This window comes from Symphodus melops (assembly GCF_947650265.1).
Source record: "Symphodus melops genome assembly, chromosome: 6".
In the NCBI taxonomy this organism is placed as follows: Eukaryota; Metazoa; Chordata; class Actinopteri; order Labriformes; family Labridae; genus Symphodus; species Symphodus melops.
Genome location: NC_136696.1, coordinates 832,493 through 847,156, shown reverse-complemented (window position 1 = coordinate 847,156; position 14,664 = coordinate 832,493). Strand labels below are relative to the sequence as shown.

General features: G+C 41.4%; 2 protein-coding genes across 2 annotated transcripts in view; both read right to left on the bottom strand.

The window, feature by feature from the left end:
• LOC306825396 (uncharacterized protein) overlaps positions 1-14,664 on the bottom strand; it is a 498,202-nt gene that overhangs the window by 361,591 nt on the left and 121,947 nt on the right. The window lies entirely within an intron of this gene.
• LOC306825779 (uncharacterized protein) lies at positions 5,513-8,194 on the bottom strand (the record flags this gene model as incomplete). The annotated part of the gene is made up of 4 exons (XM_079346738.1): positions 5,513-6,103; positions 7,213-7,264; positions 7,538-7,637; positions 7,936-8,194. The coding sequence occupies 4 exons, from the start codon at positions 8,192-8,194 to the stop codon at positions 6,068-6,070; spliced, it is 447 nt and encodes a 148-aa protein (XP_079202864.1). The 3' UTR covers positions 5,513-6,067.

Sequence of the window (14,664 nt, the reverse complement as noted above, 5' to 3'; positions counted from 1 at the left end):
TGTTACACAATAAGCGTAATTCTCGTGAACCAATTTTCATGCTCTATTCCTTTAACCATTTAAACTCAGATCTGTCAGAAAAGCTCTTTAAAAGTCCCCTTTAATCACTGCACAACGGGATTTGTCCTCAGATGTTAGACTTTTCGTTTACTCAGGGTGTTATTAATTTATTTATAGCACGGATGCCAGTCATTCAAGAATATGTTTCCAGCATGAACAGGCTAGTAGTCCATTTTATTTTTATTTTACTTATGCCTGGGTATATTCAACATATTGCTGTGTCTTTTCAACGTTCATCAGATTTAGTCATACTAGGGCGGCATAAATACTTGTGAGGATTTGCATTATGACATCTGGAATTAATTCATATTTAATCAATTATGAGTAATCTGTTTGATCTAACAAGCCATACTTGGCATGATCATTTACCTCGTTTGTCACCCAAATTAAATCTGATTTCAAGTTACGGAACATGTATTCGAATACATGTTGCTAAAGGAGGGTCAAACTTGACGCAGCTTGACTAGTTCATGCAAACACCATCAATTAGAATGGACTTGAATGAGAAATGCTGAAATACTTCAAAACGTAAATGCAGATAAAATGTAAATGCAGACAAAGAAGTCTCTACAGACTTTCAAGTGCTTCGTTCAGAGGAAGGATGGTCACTCTAATCCACTAGATGTCGCCATCGGGCATTAGCATGAATCCAAAACAACTCAAACTGCATCGTCACATTAACAGGCTAGCAGTTGCACCCGAGTAGGCTTATAGCCCCACTTTGCATAATTCTGTACATTACCATAATCTTAAATGTTTCAAGACATTCAAATTTAATGGCGAGCGTAGTGTTTTTCTGTCTATAAATCTGCAGTTTAACAACTTCATGCACAAAGGGACTAGCGGCTGGGCAGCCCTTGTAAACCAAATGTAGATCCTGTAATTACAGCTCAGTCATCGTCAGAGTTAGCGGGACTCAGGCGTTGCTCTCTTGGAGGACAGCAAGACTAAGAGAGACAAGTACACAGGATATACTCGATCTCTGCTATATGCACTCTAAAAATGTTCTAATTCAGTCTTTAAACCAGGTAATGGCCAGATATCGTGGTAATTCAAAAATAGTTGTGTTATAATTGAATGTCATTTCACTCCGGCAGTTGTCCGGCTGGCAGATAAACCTGTGAGAGCTCTCTCTAATTCAGCAATGAGTCCGCACAGAGTAGTTTACTACTGCTAAAGTATAAGTGATTTAGCATGCGTGTTGAACCTAATTTAGGTGATGATAATCATAGATTAAAGCACACATGGAGTTCTCACTATATTGTCAGTCAACAAGGAGTAGTTAACCAGCCATATAGGATTCTGCTCATGGCTCCCAGCTCTGGCTTCTCCACATATACCAACCAGCAGCTCAATTGACCTGCATCACAATTATAAGCGTTGCAAGTACGAACAGTAGGTGGTCGTCCAGTTAAGGCACACTATTTGGCACGTGGTCGGAAGCAACTTCCGCAGACCGATGAACTCATGCAAGAATATGTAATCCCGATGTAAATCAGAAATCACTAACTTACTATTTAAGCAAAAGGTACTTTAGCCCCTTCATACTAGTCATGGTAATTTGACCTCATTCAGCGGGTCGCATTACAATCGCGTCTCTCTAACATCAATTCCAGCGGGCTGTGTCTACTCATAAAGTCAATGCTAAACCTTCATCTTATTTCAGTGCATCCCTCTAGGTTTTGGGGGGAACTACACTCTGCATCGGCATGATTGTCTACAGGCCATTTACATTTAGGTTAATCAGAACACAAATCGGATGACTCGGTGGGTCTGCACATTACGAAAATTCTGTCTCAGTCAAATCTGTCTCAGCTTCAGCATGGACTGCAGATTTGTAAACTGTTATTAATCCAAGTAAACGCTTGTTGATGAACTTGTCTGTTTTGTCATAAATCAGGTTACAACTATTCAGTTGTACAATGCATCCTAATCGTTCAATCGCAACGAGAACTCAGTCATCATGGCAGCAGGACGGTCATTCATTGCTATAAGTCATGTCCAATACAATCCTAATCATCCATCATAAAACTGAAATTCCATATCTTGGTCTTCAATTCGTTCAGACCTTCCTGGACCTGCAAACTTCGTCAGCAGTTACATGTGTACCAAGGATGCTAACATGGTTTGCTTTTTGCAGCATCTCAACCTGGTCATCACAGGTTCCTGAGCATCAAGATTCGACTCCTATTTTTATGCATCTTGTATTTCTTTATTCTACATCATTAACTATTACAAATGTTTCATAATCACTTCTACATGACTTTAACATCTACAGCTATTTTTCCACGCATGTTGCCATGGTAGCACCTAAAAGAATTTCTGAGTATGCTGCCTCGCTCATGAAGCTCTGGTTAGCTTGCTTGCGCTGGCTGATTGAATCACATTGCACTAAGTTAAGTTCATGGCTATTCAGCTAATTCCATTAGAATAGTCGGCTCCACATCAGCAGTCAATCCAGGTGTTCTTTTCTCCTCGACAACTCGGATGATGATCTTCCCCTGACTTCCAGTCCTATATTCGTCCAGATATCTGGCGGTTCGGTAAGCCAAAGATGACTAAAGCGCTATCAAATGGTAAGAAAACATATAACTGGTGGTGGTGTATTTCATGATGTTTTATAAGGTTAAGTCTAACTTCCTTCTAAATCACGGGCGTCACATTTACAGTCTTCATTCTTCTCACAGTCATGCTGGCCACGTGTCGGGTCTAACAGATCCAATACACGCCGGGCCAGATGGCTACTATGTCAGACCATTAGAGAGTCATGCCAGGCCACATGTCTGCGGTCCCGAACCAAACATGCCGGGCCACATGACCACAGGGCAGCTTAGTAGTCATGCTGGCCACGTATCGGGTCTCGGCAGACCCCGGATACGCCGGGCCAGATGGCTACAGGGTAGGCTTAAGAGTCATGCCGGGCCACACGTCAGCGGTCGCTGAACCCTACGTGCCGGGCCACATGACTAAGGGCGGCTAGCAGTCTTCTAGGCCACGTGTCGGTCAAACGGACCTAGATGCGCAGGTCGGTTGGCGGCTGGTCAGTCCTCGTTTTCGTGCCGGACAACATGTCAGCGGTCGCTGAACCCTACATGCAGGTCACACGATTACAGGGCAGATTAGCAGTCATGCTGGCCACGTGTCGGGTCTGTCAGATCCAATACACGCCGGGCCAGATGGCTATAGGTCAGGTACAGTAGTCGTGCCGGGCTACTTGTCTGCGGCCGGCGAGCCCAACATGCGTGCCACACGACTATAGGGCAGCTTAAAAGGGTCATGCAAAGCCACGTCAGGTGAGAACCTAGACTGGCGCATGATCAGGTAAGTCACCATACAATAACTACACAGGGTGAATACTCTCTGATCGTATTTAACAATTAATCAATGTTCATCATCTAACTCATAAATGTTTCCCACAGACTCCAGGCAGCCATAAGGTAAAACCTATAATGATTCTACCTTTGTCTTTCTCACTTTATTTTGGGGGGCATCCTATCCCGCGTCGGCCTCACTACCCCTCGGAGCTCATGAAGTCGTCATGACGGAGTCTAGCCCCCAAAAGACTTTGCACATTTCATTCTACAATTGTTGCACATTTCATTGTAATAAATAATTGTTCATTCTTAATTAAGTCTCTCCTGATTGAAATGGAGCTCAGCGTAAGTTCAGACAGGAAGACTGGTGTTATTCTTTCATTCATTCACCTCTTCATTCATTCTTAAACCACACCCCCTACTACCACCTGTATCTCTCTCTGGCAAGCAGGTGATCATGGGCGTGTATCATCCTGGAATTAACCAACCAGACTCTGCCACGAACTTTCTCTACCAATCAATGGCTTGCTGTCAATAGTTTAAAAACTCTCTCTCTTCCAGTCATCCTGTAGCTGCAGGCATACGCCGCAACCCTCCTCCACCCCAGTCACCTCCTTCCAGCTCAGCAGAGTCCAGGCCCCGGCTGAAAACCACTCCTCTTCTCAGCCTCCATCCTTTTCACCACCACCAGTGTCTAGACTCCACAGGGGGGCATCCTATCCCGCGTCGGCCTCACTACCCCTCGGAGCTCATGAAGTCGTCATGACGGAGTCTAGCCCCCAAAAGACTTTGCACATTTCATTCTACAATTGTTGCACATTTCATTGTAATAAATAATTGTTCATTCTTAATTAAGTCTCTCCTGATTGAAATACATTTAGTTCAAACATTTATCCTTCCTGTGTGTCTGATAATATCGAGGTTTAGAATTTTAAACTTCAAACATTAACCCTCGATCGCACCATTGCACTTTTTAATGTTTTTGACTTTATATTTCTTGCATATTTTATCCTTTATTCATGCATATTGTTGATTTATTCAAGGTTGTGCATTTTTGAGTGTTCTATAATCACTATTATAATAATGATTATATATTATTATATAATAATCACTATTTTCGATCCTTCTTGAATATAAAGTATAAAACATGCATCTTCTCATTTCTCCCCTTAATTTGAAGCATGGGGCTTTTAGTGTGTGCTCTGAGGGAGTCCCCTCCTGATGATGTCATTTTTACCAAATATGGTAAGGCTTAAGGTTACATAGTGTGAGTATTTGACACGGAACAAAAAATAATAATACATATAAATAAATTGTGTTGCTAATCTTTCACATATACCAGGCTGTAATAATCAAGTTGTCATGTATATTGAAAATATCATTTATTGTGTATTTTAGACCATAAAATAGGGTTGCATCATGACAAAAACATGGCAATTTAAGGGTTAAAAAACTAAAACAATTCATTAACATTTGACTGATGCAGATTCATGACATTATAAAAAAACAAACAAAAAAACCTATAATTTATGAACATTTTATAGCTTGAATTTTTATTTACGCTTTTTAGTGTGAAGGGTGCATAACATAAGTATTTTAAAGGTGCATCTAAGGGTTAAAGCAGTATGTTAATATTTAACAGCAGTTATGAATTTTGGAGCAACAGTTTTATTTCTAGAAGGATATAAAACAAAGTCTGTGACGCCTGTAAGGATCAAATCATGTCATAAAACCACCTTTGGTCAGATAGATGTTTTATTGAGACGTTAGTTACTGATAACATTTTATTAAGATCCATTGTTTATCATAACTACTTTGAGGAGGTGGAGAATATCTAACATGAATGTGGAACATAAGCACTGACATCCTCTGGACTTTATTTCATCTGAGAGAAAACCAGCAACACAGACTGAGAGCGTCGACCGCAGGAGTCCTGACAAACAAGTCTGATTCAGGATGATTCAGATTTTTAGCTACACAACTTTTACTTGACCTTACTTGTTGACAAAAAGCTGAGAAAAGAGGAAGTACTCCACGTTCACAGAGCTGATCCTGTTCTGTCTCTGATCAGTTTAAATTATTACTCAGCATGAACCTGAGGTTAGAACAGTAAAGTCAGAATAATGTTTAATTAAACTCACCCCGTGTCAGACGTGTTTGTCCTCCTGTTGATTTAAAATGGAGCCTGTGCTCTGACTGACTGAACACTTTCACTTTCATTGTGACTGCGTGTTTTCTTGGAATCAGCTCAGAGTTTCTCCTCCCCCTCTTCTGTTTATTTCCTGGAACTGAAACACTGATGACTTTAGTTTGTTCAGGTTTCTTGATGAATGTCTCCCTCTGCTGGAATCAAAGTAAAAAACATGAATCCAAGCTGACTGTATTTAGACAGTCAGTCAGTAAACTAAAACAAAGTGAGCTGGGATCATCTTCAACAATAGTTATTGTTTTCAGACCAGTAAAGACTAAAGCTGGCCACACACTAGATGATTTTATAATCTTACATGATGTAGAAATGTAGGAGAGCACAGACATAAAACACATTTTCCCCCCTTTTCTAATCTTAGAAACCTCTGAACGCACACACTAGACGACTCGGCAAGACTCGGGAGACCACACACTCAACGTTTGTTGTCACGATTTCACAGCACTGATTCCTGATGTCACAGAAACTCGCTCTATTCACTGTGAGTTCAGAACAGCTGTCCTGGCGTTCGCTCTGTTTTGCCCTGAAAAACAAAAAAAATGTAAAAATAGAGTGTGGATGAAATCCTGGCAGAGAAGACCACCTGGTTCAGGGTTTAGTTGTTTCTGTTTCACATACACATCTGTTACAGAACATTTGTATGAGAAGGCACTATGTTCTGTTGAATCAATCACAGATTTAAGTCACAGATTCAATACTTTTATTGGATTAGGAAAATGAGCAATGAAACAATTATTTGTTTGCCTTTATTTTTTAAACACACATTACAATATTACAGACTAAAGACTTCAATCCATCACAGAATAATACATTGCCGTAGTGTTGCACACTTGAACACAAATGACCAAGCGTGCATGGGCTTTTTATGATTCTTTTAATTCGCTCTGAAACACAGAGACACAAGCACATCAACTCAGCGTGGCTGTCCACTCTTGGACATCTGGGTCGAATGAGGTAACCAGAGCATCAAAGACCCCTGTGTTGCCCTGAGCGGCCCCAGAAGTGCCTGTATGTTACACTTCGTACTTCATCGACCCACAAATATACCAACTTCAATATCACAGTGCCTTTGTACAGAAATAACAGTATGACAGAACAAGATGCTAAATAAAATATTTAATATGTGAGGGGGGTGCCTAGTGTCCGAGAACATGCCTGACATAATACAGGCCTCACAGAAGCATAGTTTGAATCACTTTTGGGTAAGAAAATCTACCTGCCATGTGGCGCATTGCCCTCTGAAATCTACTCACCAAATGGAAAATCTACCCGCATTTGGCGCTTGCCGGTTGTTCATTTCGGACCCTGGTTCAGTTGTGTTTATTTGCTGCCATGTTTGTGAGCTGCAGTGATTTAGGCAGAAATGGGAAAACAGGGTGTACAAAAAAAAAACAAAAAAAAACAGAGGGTGCAATTTTTTTCCAGTGTCACTCATGGCGGCACAGCGGAGCGGAGGTTATGTGCTACCTAGCACACAGGTGGTTTTGAAGAAAACTGAATAAGTCTCTAAATGGTGCCTTCTGTTCAATAAGATGCATTGTTACACATTTTAGTTTTCCCAAGCTTGATAATGTTGATTTACTGTACAGCCCCGGCCCTGACACACCCCTTCATTATCTGACTGCAACTCACTTGGTTCATGTTGTCTAACTCCTTTGTAGTTGGCCCACTGCTTCTATCTGCACTTTCTTTAAAAAAACAAACAAATACATTTATAATATTACATGTATCATCCAGTAATAATAGATCCATAGACCTTGATAAGTTAATCAGCTGTCAGCATGTTCAATATACTGTGGGCAAGTGTAAAACAATTTTTTTCAACTTTTTTCAATACCACCTGTGTGGTTGTTCCCTATAAATGGCCAGTGCCTCCTCAAAGGGAAATTGCTCTAGTGGAATGCGCCCATATGCAATACGCATCAATTGGTCCAAACGCTCAATTGAGAGGCGGCACCTTGCTCTGGACTTCACACGGTTCTGCACAGAGAAGCTCCATTCTGATTCATTATTTGATGGAATTGTCAGCAGGGCCAGGAGCATCAGTTTGTACATTTCTGAAATGACAGAAAGAGAAAGGCACTTGAAAGTACAAGTATTTCAGAAATCGCATTATCACACAACTTTGTTACGTAATTAATTATTCACTAATTAAGTTGTTTGGGCTAGAAATCATAATAATATACATATAGTTAGCCACATATTTTTGTGTTCCCACTCAAACATTAGTATCTGCAAATGGAGGGGCAAAATGAATTTCAGCATAATAAGGTTGGGACTCAGGACTGGTTTTGGTTATTACGTTTGATGTGTCTGATAATACACATGACCTCATAACACCCAGCCTTTCAGTACCTTTGTAAATATTCCTGTTGGCCTTCCTGGCCCCACCAAAGATGACCGGGAATATCTCCTCTGATCTGCAAAGGTGGAACTCCCCATCTCTGTCCTCTCCCCGGTGCTGCACCACCATTCGCTTAAACATCGGGAACTCCTGCTGGGCCTCTTGGGAGTTGACTACTGCAGCTGTAGTTACACCATAATCATTTTCTACGGCGCTGAACAGAGCGGCGTTGTGTGGCGGCTGTCGAGTTCTAACAAACAAGGCGAACATTTCTCAGCTGAAATTTTTTTTTTTTTTAACTCTGATGGTGGCTTTGCTTATTAGCTTTTGTGGACAGCAAGACCTAGATATTTCTAGGTATATGGTGGAAACACGTAAAATCAAGTGATTGTTTCACGTAGCTGCACCGAGTAGCCGTCAATAGGCTATAGGCTTGCTAAAGGTATGCACCACAGATAGCTAGCCAGCTTACCGTAGGCATATGTTCTTGCATGATATTTAACCGTGTAGCCTATAGCTGTGTTTCCATTACAATAGAAATGCGCAAAACTATAATGGAAACATGGCTTATGTTCTAATACCTTCACAAATTCTAAGATGGACCTCGATCCATCACCTTTTCTCTTTTGTTGACAAATGTTGCATATTGGCGCCCTTTGTCAATCGCCAATGACGTTGCGTCAACAACCAGCGAATGAGGCGCAGGTAGCCTCGGCTAACTCAGAGATCAATTTCAATAGGTATGGTGATGCAACATTATAGGCTTTCTTCTGGCTATCATGTTCTTGCCCACAGGCTGACACACAAACACAAGAGAATTGCGCTAAAATCCTACAGTTCATGTTCAAATTATGGGTCGTAAATACGGCTTATTTTTCTTACCTGTCATTTTGGTGAAGTGCCTGAGGAGGGCGGTGTTTTCCCATAGATAATGAACTGTGCGGCGGCCGATGTGGGTTTGATGGACAGGTAGAGCCGGCTCAAGCGTCCCATTTTTTGACCCGAAAAGGTGGAGCCAAACACTGCAGTTCGTTGATTGGGTGAAAGAATCGTCACTTCCCGTGTTACGTTGGTAAACAAAATTCCGCCATGTTTAAACCATTGACTGTAACACAGCTGACACAGCCTTCTATGAAACAAAGCTGGATTGAGTTCTTGTAATAAAGAGTCACATGACAGTGACAGAGTGGATGAGCAGCTGAATGTCTTCCAGCATTGGTTTTGTTTGTGTAGCGTTTTTCTCCTTTGTTGAATTTATTAGTTAGCAGTTAGCGGTTAGCTGCTATCATATGACGCTATTTTCATAGCGGCTGTCGTTATCCGGCTGACACGCCGTCTACCAAATAGGGCACGGGTGGCTGTAGAAACGTAAATGGGATCAGGCTTAAGCTTTTCAGTACCGGTATTCGGCAAACATTCTTTGCCCGAAATAGAATGTAGCCTAATCAGATATTTAGCGCACCGTATAGAAACCCGTGTAGTAAGCACATCTATTAAATGTAGATATTTGCACGGCCTCGGTCAAGCCGCGCAATAATTTCAAGGCCGTGTTTTTTTTTAAATAGGCCGTGCAAAAAGCTGTTTTGCGGCAGGAAACCTAAATCTATGGTGAGCTGTCAAAGTACGCAGCATCTGGTGGCTTAGCGGTCAGCTCGCTTGCTCTCATTGGCTCTTGTGAGTTTTTCGTTGGAAGCAGCTCGATATTTACGACTCGATCGGGTACACTATAATAATCGTGGTGAAAGCACATATACGCCAAACCTCAAATCACATGGCTGATAACTTCTCCCCTCAGCTGCTTTACTGTTGGGTTTGATAACTTTTTTCTATGGCAACAATAAGGCTCATTAAATCCCAGTGACAGTTTGGTGTGTAGGGACCTTACAGTCTATGGCGAGGACAAACAGCTGCACAGTAAGAGAACTCTTCTGTACAGAAACATTAAACCAGATGTTAACAGGTTTAGAAAGACTAACATATAAAAGTGAATTACATCCAACATAAATCAGAGTTTTTAAACAGACGTAAAGTTAAATATTTTATTTACACTGAGAAACCAGCAAACTGTCTGAGACTGTTTTCAGAGACAAACAGCAGCATGTTTGATTATTGATTCATTTCATAAACATTTCAATATTTAAAGTATATGTAATCACATTTTAATCAGCGATCACTGGCAATAGTTTAATTATTAAGAGGATAAATATCGATCCTCACAATATTTCAGTTGGTTAATGCTAACATTAGCTGTGTCTCATCCTGCTAGCTCCACTTAATACCAGTCCTTTAAAGTTTAAACATTCATAAATATTAATATAATAAAATCTCAGTGTACTCACGCGTTTCTCCTGTCCTTGTCTCGCTGAAAAGTTTGAAAATATTCAGTTCTTGTGTCATGTTTCCTTCTTTTTGCCAACCATCACTTATCGGCTGTAAGTGGATGAAGACAAAAAGCGCTCGCGCTTACCGCCAAATATCGTCTCCAACGAGGCGTTCATGAGCGTTGGAGAAAAGACAATCTCAGCAGCACATTGTCCTCAGTCACCGTTTTCATGTGGTTATGTGTAATGAGTGAACAGGTCAAGAGTGTGCAGAAAGGCAGGTGAGTTAGTGGACCGACAGGAATGCAGTTATTTAACTCAGTCATCTTTACTGAAGATGTCTGTGTTTAGGTTTGAAGTGTGACCGTGATAAGGGCTGTCTTCCAGTCAGCGAGTCTGTTTTTACAGTTTTTCCATTAAAGGTACATCCAATAAGTATATTATATCTTCTGTTTCCAGTAGCTGTTGACTACCACACATGCACTGCACACACTTGACTGAAAGAGAGCTGATAGGAGGTCACTGTGTTAAACTCAAACACTGGTCTGGTTGCTGCTAGCTAGGAACAGTCTTAACTCCGGTTTTGGACTTAAACTGAATTTACTTTAGATTAAAACAAACCCCAGCTTACTCACACATCAGTCTCCCTGTATTCTCTCACAGAAAAATGTAAAGTTGTTTTCTTTCTTCCTTCTTGATTTCTGTCGATTCTTCTGGATTCAAAAGGTAACGGCTGCGTCAAAAGGTGCGGCGCATGCGCAGGACACGTCTTGTTTGTGTTGATGAGTTCAAGACCAACAGTCAGCGTCGGAATAAAAACAACTTCTCCAGAGTTTTTATTAATTTCACAACAAAGTGACAAAGATGAGACATCTGTCAGTTTGAGTCGATGACAAAGATGTTTGCAGGTTTATATAGAGATTAATGAAGAAGCAGGAGTCTTACATACATACAGACAGTCCTACATAACAACAGTATCACCATCTTCAATGCTTTCTATAGCCTAGCCTTTAGTCTCATTGTGTTCATGTGTTCAGTGATTAGAGGTTAGTGTTTCTATTACCAGAAAATAATAGAATAGAGTGTCTCTATTGTCAATACATAATTTGGCTTCATCTTAAAGTGCACACAGCTAAAAAGAAATCACAGAAGAGGAATATAAAAAAGTAACTCTAATGAAGGTAAAATGGGCTCTGTATAGTAAAGTTATTTACAGGTAGCAGCATAGTAAACTATGGATAGATATTGCTGAAATATAAAATGTAAATATCACACAATATGAACTAAACTGTAGCAGAGATATAAATATTGCTTAGTATGAGGGAAATGGAGGAACTAAAACATGTTGTGGTTCTTCAGGCAGCTGGTCACCAGGTCACAGACTTTGGATTAATGGAATTGTAATTCTTTTTAATCTGTGAATAAATAATAGAAGAAGATGAAGGTGTGTGAAGGAGATCCTACAGAAGTGTAAACTCCTGAAGGAGATTCCTCTCTGAAAATTAAATTACGTAAAGATGAACACTAACCTGTGATCTATGTCACAGCTGTTTGATATCAATATGATAATTATCTTTACATAAAGTTTCAGATTTTGAGATCATCCCCATCGATTGGATTTGAAAGTATGATGTGTTTGAGACTTAGTTCATTTTAAAGCAGCAGCGCCACCTGCTGGACAAATATCGAAAGCTTTCTCCAAACAGCAGCCAAGCTTAGCTGCATCATGTGCAGCCCGATGACTCTGCTGGAGCCAGATTCACATTCAGCCCTGGCCGGGTCACCTCCAACTTATCCCACCTTTATAACACCATCACCATGACAACCACTAAACCCTCTTTAGTTGTTGTCTTTCTGTCTTCCTTTGTGTAAGTGTGTAATTCCTCTCCTGAACACTATGTGGAGCTTTAACTTAATGTGCTGAAAGCCAAGACTACAGGTGATCACAGCCAGGTGTGTGAATGAGAGCAAACAGTGTTGTGACCATGTCGGCCTGTCGGAGTGTAACCTGATCGTATTAGATGTATTAGCCTTCCTGCACCTCAGTGTTCTTTGCCTTCGACCACATAGTGAGGTGCTGATTTCAGCAGGTGTGAGGCAACAGAAGGAGAATTTTAAAATAAATAAATCTCTCATATTCAGTAGATGTTAAAAATGTGCTAAATCATTTTAGAATTCAAATTCTGTTTGTCATTTGACCCTAGTGGACACTCAAGGAACTGCAGGATTTAGCACTTCAGCGTTGGAGGTTGATGCTCGGTGCGTCTCGTGTCTGACAAGATTTTATTTATTTGTAAATTTGTTTCTTGAAGGTGTTCTGCCACTTCTACATTTGTTTTATAAAAATCTAAATCTCTCTCCAGCTTTGTAAGTTTTTATTATTTTTGACTTCCCAGCCACTGTAGTTATAATGCTGTATTATTTACACTACAAACACAATATATTTCTTTTTAAAGGATGTTTCATTTGATTCTTTGACGTCTGAAAGGAAAGTGTTTCAGCTGGCACATGGTTCTCTCATTTCAATCAGACTAACAGAAGAATATGCAGCTCCAGCGCTCCGATCTTAGAGAATATATTTGAAGGCTTTATGCTTCAAACTCGGCCTGGAAAACAGAGACAAAGTGCAGCTTCAGAGCAGACTGTGTGTTATCGTCTCTACAGAGAGCTCACGTCACAATCCATCCACAGAGAAATATTCTTCAGTCATGATGGATGAAGAAATCACATTGTCTCCTCGTCTTCTTCTTCTTCTTTAAAACAGTGAATCAGGTTGATTCAGGTCAGGGTTTAGGTGCAGGTACATGTGCTTACAGGGAGAGTCTCAAACAGGCCTACTTCAAAAACACACATATATGAAACATACAAAGTGTGCACGGTACATGTGCAGATTCCAGTTGTCAAATTTGATAAATGTCCATATTACTTTTGGACACTTTAGGTAAGTCAGAGAAACGTTGACAGTGGGTTACAGGGAGATAAATTCAGAGGAGTCCTGGGAATATTTTCACACAGAGTCACGGCTCAGAGACTCTTCTGACTCCAGAGAGGCCTGCCGGAGAGAAGATCATCTGTGTTTAGAGCGCTGTCGTCTGAGGACTTTCCAGCCTCTTCTTTGCTGCTAATTAGTTGAGCATCTTTAACAACCCCCGAGGACGTGGTCAGGTCATCGCTCCTGATGCTCTGTGCGCAGACTTCCTGCTCCTCTGAACTCTCAGGAGTTTGTAGTTTGAGTGGAAGAGTTCTCCGGACGCTTTGGTGGATAGCATCCATGTGGTGCAAAGCTTGACGGGTGGTTGGATGAATAATTCCTCAAAGTGCTTCAGCAGGGATTACCTCCTCCTCTGAGGGATCTTCTGGGGTCAAAGCTGGGCTCATTGAACAGCTAATTAGACGCTTTCTATCCAGCATGTGGTTCTAGAGAAGCCTCTGCTTCATGGTCCAGTTAATGCTGAGTGTGCACATGCTGCTCAGAGGGAACGCTGCTGATGGAGATCCATGGTTTCACATCCTTCTGCCTTCAGACACATTTCAAGTTTTCTTTGATATTTGTCTTCTTATAAAATATATTCAGCCACTCGAGTGGTGTCAGCGTGTCTCACTGCAGCTCCTCAGAGCCAATCCTCACGAGGCTGAAGAGGAGCGTCAGTCGTCATTACAGCCGACCAATCACACACAGACGACCTCCTGTTCCTGTTAGACTGAAGACCAATGGTGCAGTGAACTCTGTGTTCATTACTCAGCACATACAAACCAGCGTGTGCGTCTGTGTGCAGCAATCATGCTGGTGTGTGTGTGTGTGTGACGCAGAGACGACTCTACAGGTCCCCTCATAACAGACCCTCTGATTATATTGATGAGATCCAGTTACTGTGACACAGACAGATGGGCTGGCTGTCAGTCCTTTGTTAGCGGAGCCTGAGGTGGTGACCGGAGCGAGCCAGGCTGTGGAGACAAACATGGAGGAGGTTTATGTTCAGACTGATGAAGAGCTGACAGACGTCTGAACATGTGCAGATTCAGATCACTTTCAATACATCTGATCATTATCAGGATCTGCTGTTGATCTGAACTCACAGAAACCTGCTCCATCATATTCCAGCTGCTGTGATTTATAAATCTGAGAGACGTGAGACGGCTGTGACTTATTGTGGCTTCAGCACTATTTACTGCCAACATGGCGGCAGATATGTTTCCACCTCATTCACAGCAGCAGAAGAAGAGAGCAACAACAAATACTAAACATGTCCTCCCCTCTGACTTCTGCCAGCATGTCAGTGCCAGCACGTAGGACAAGGGAGCAATGGATGAAGACACACAGTCATGACTGGTGGGACAGGGTCATACTGTCCAGCGTGTCCTGACTCCCTCCACAGTACGTGTTGGGAAACCAGCGTCCTGCAGCTTGTTTAAAACAGA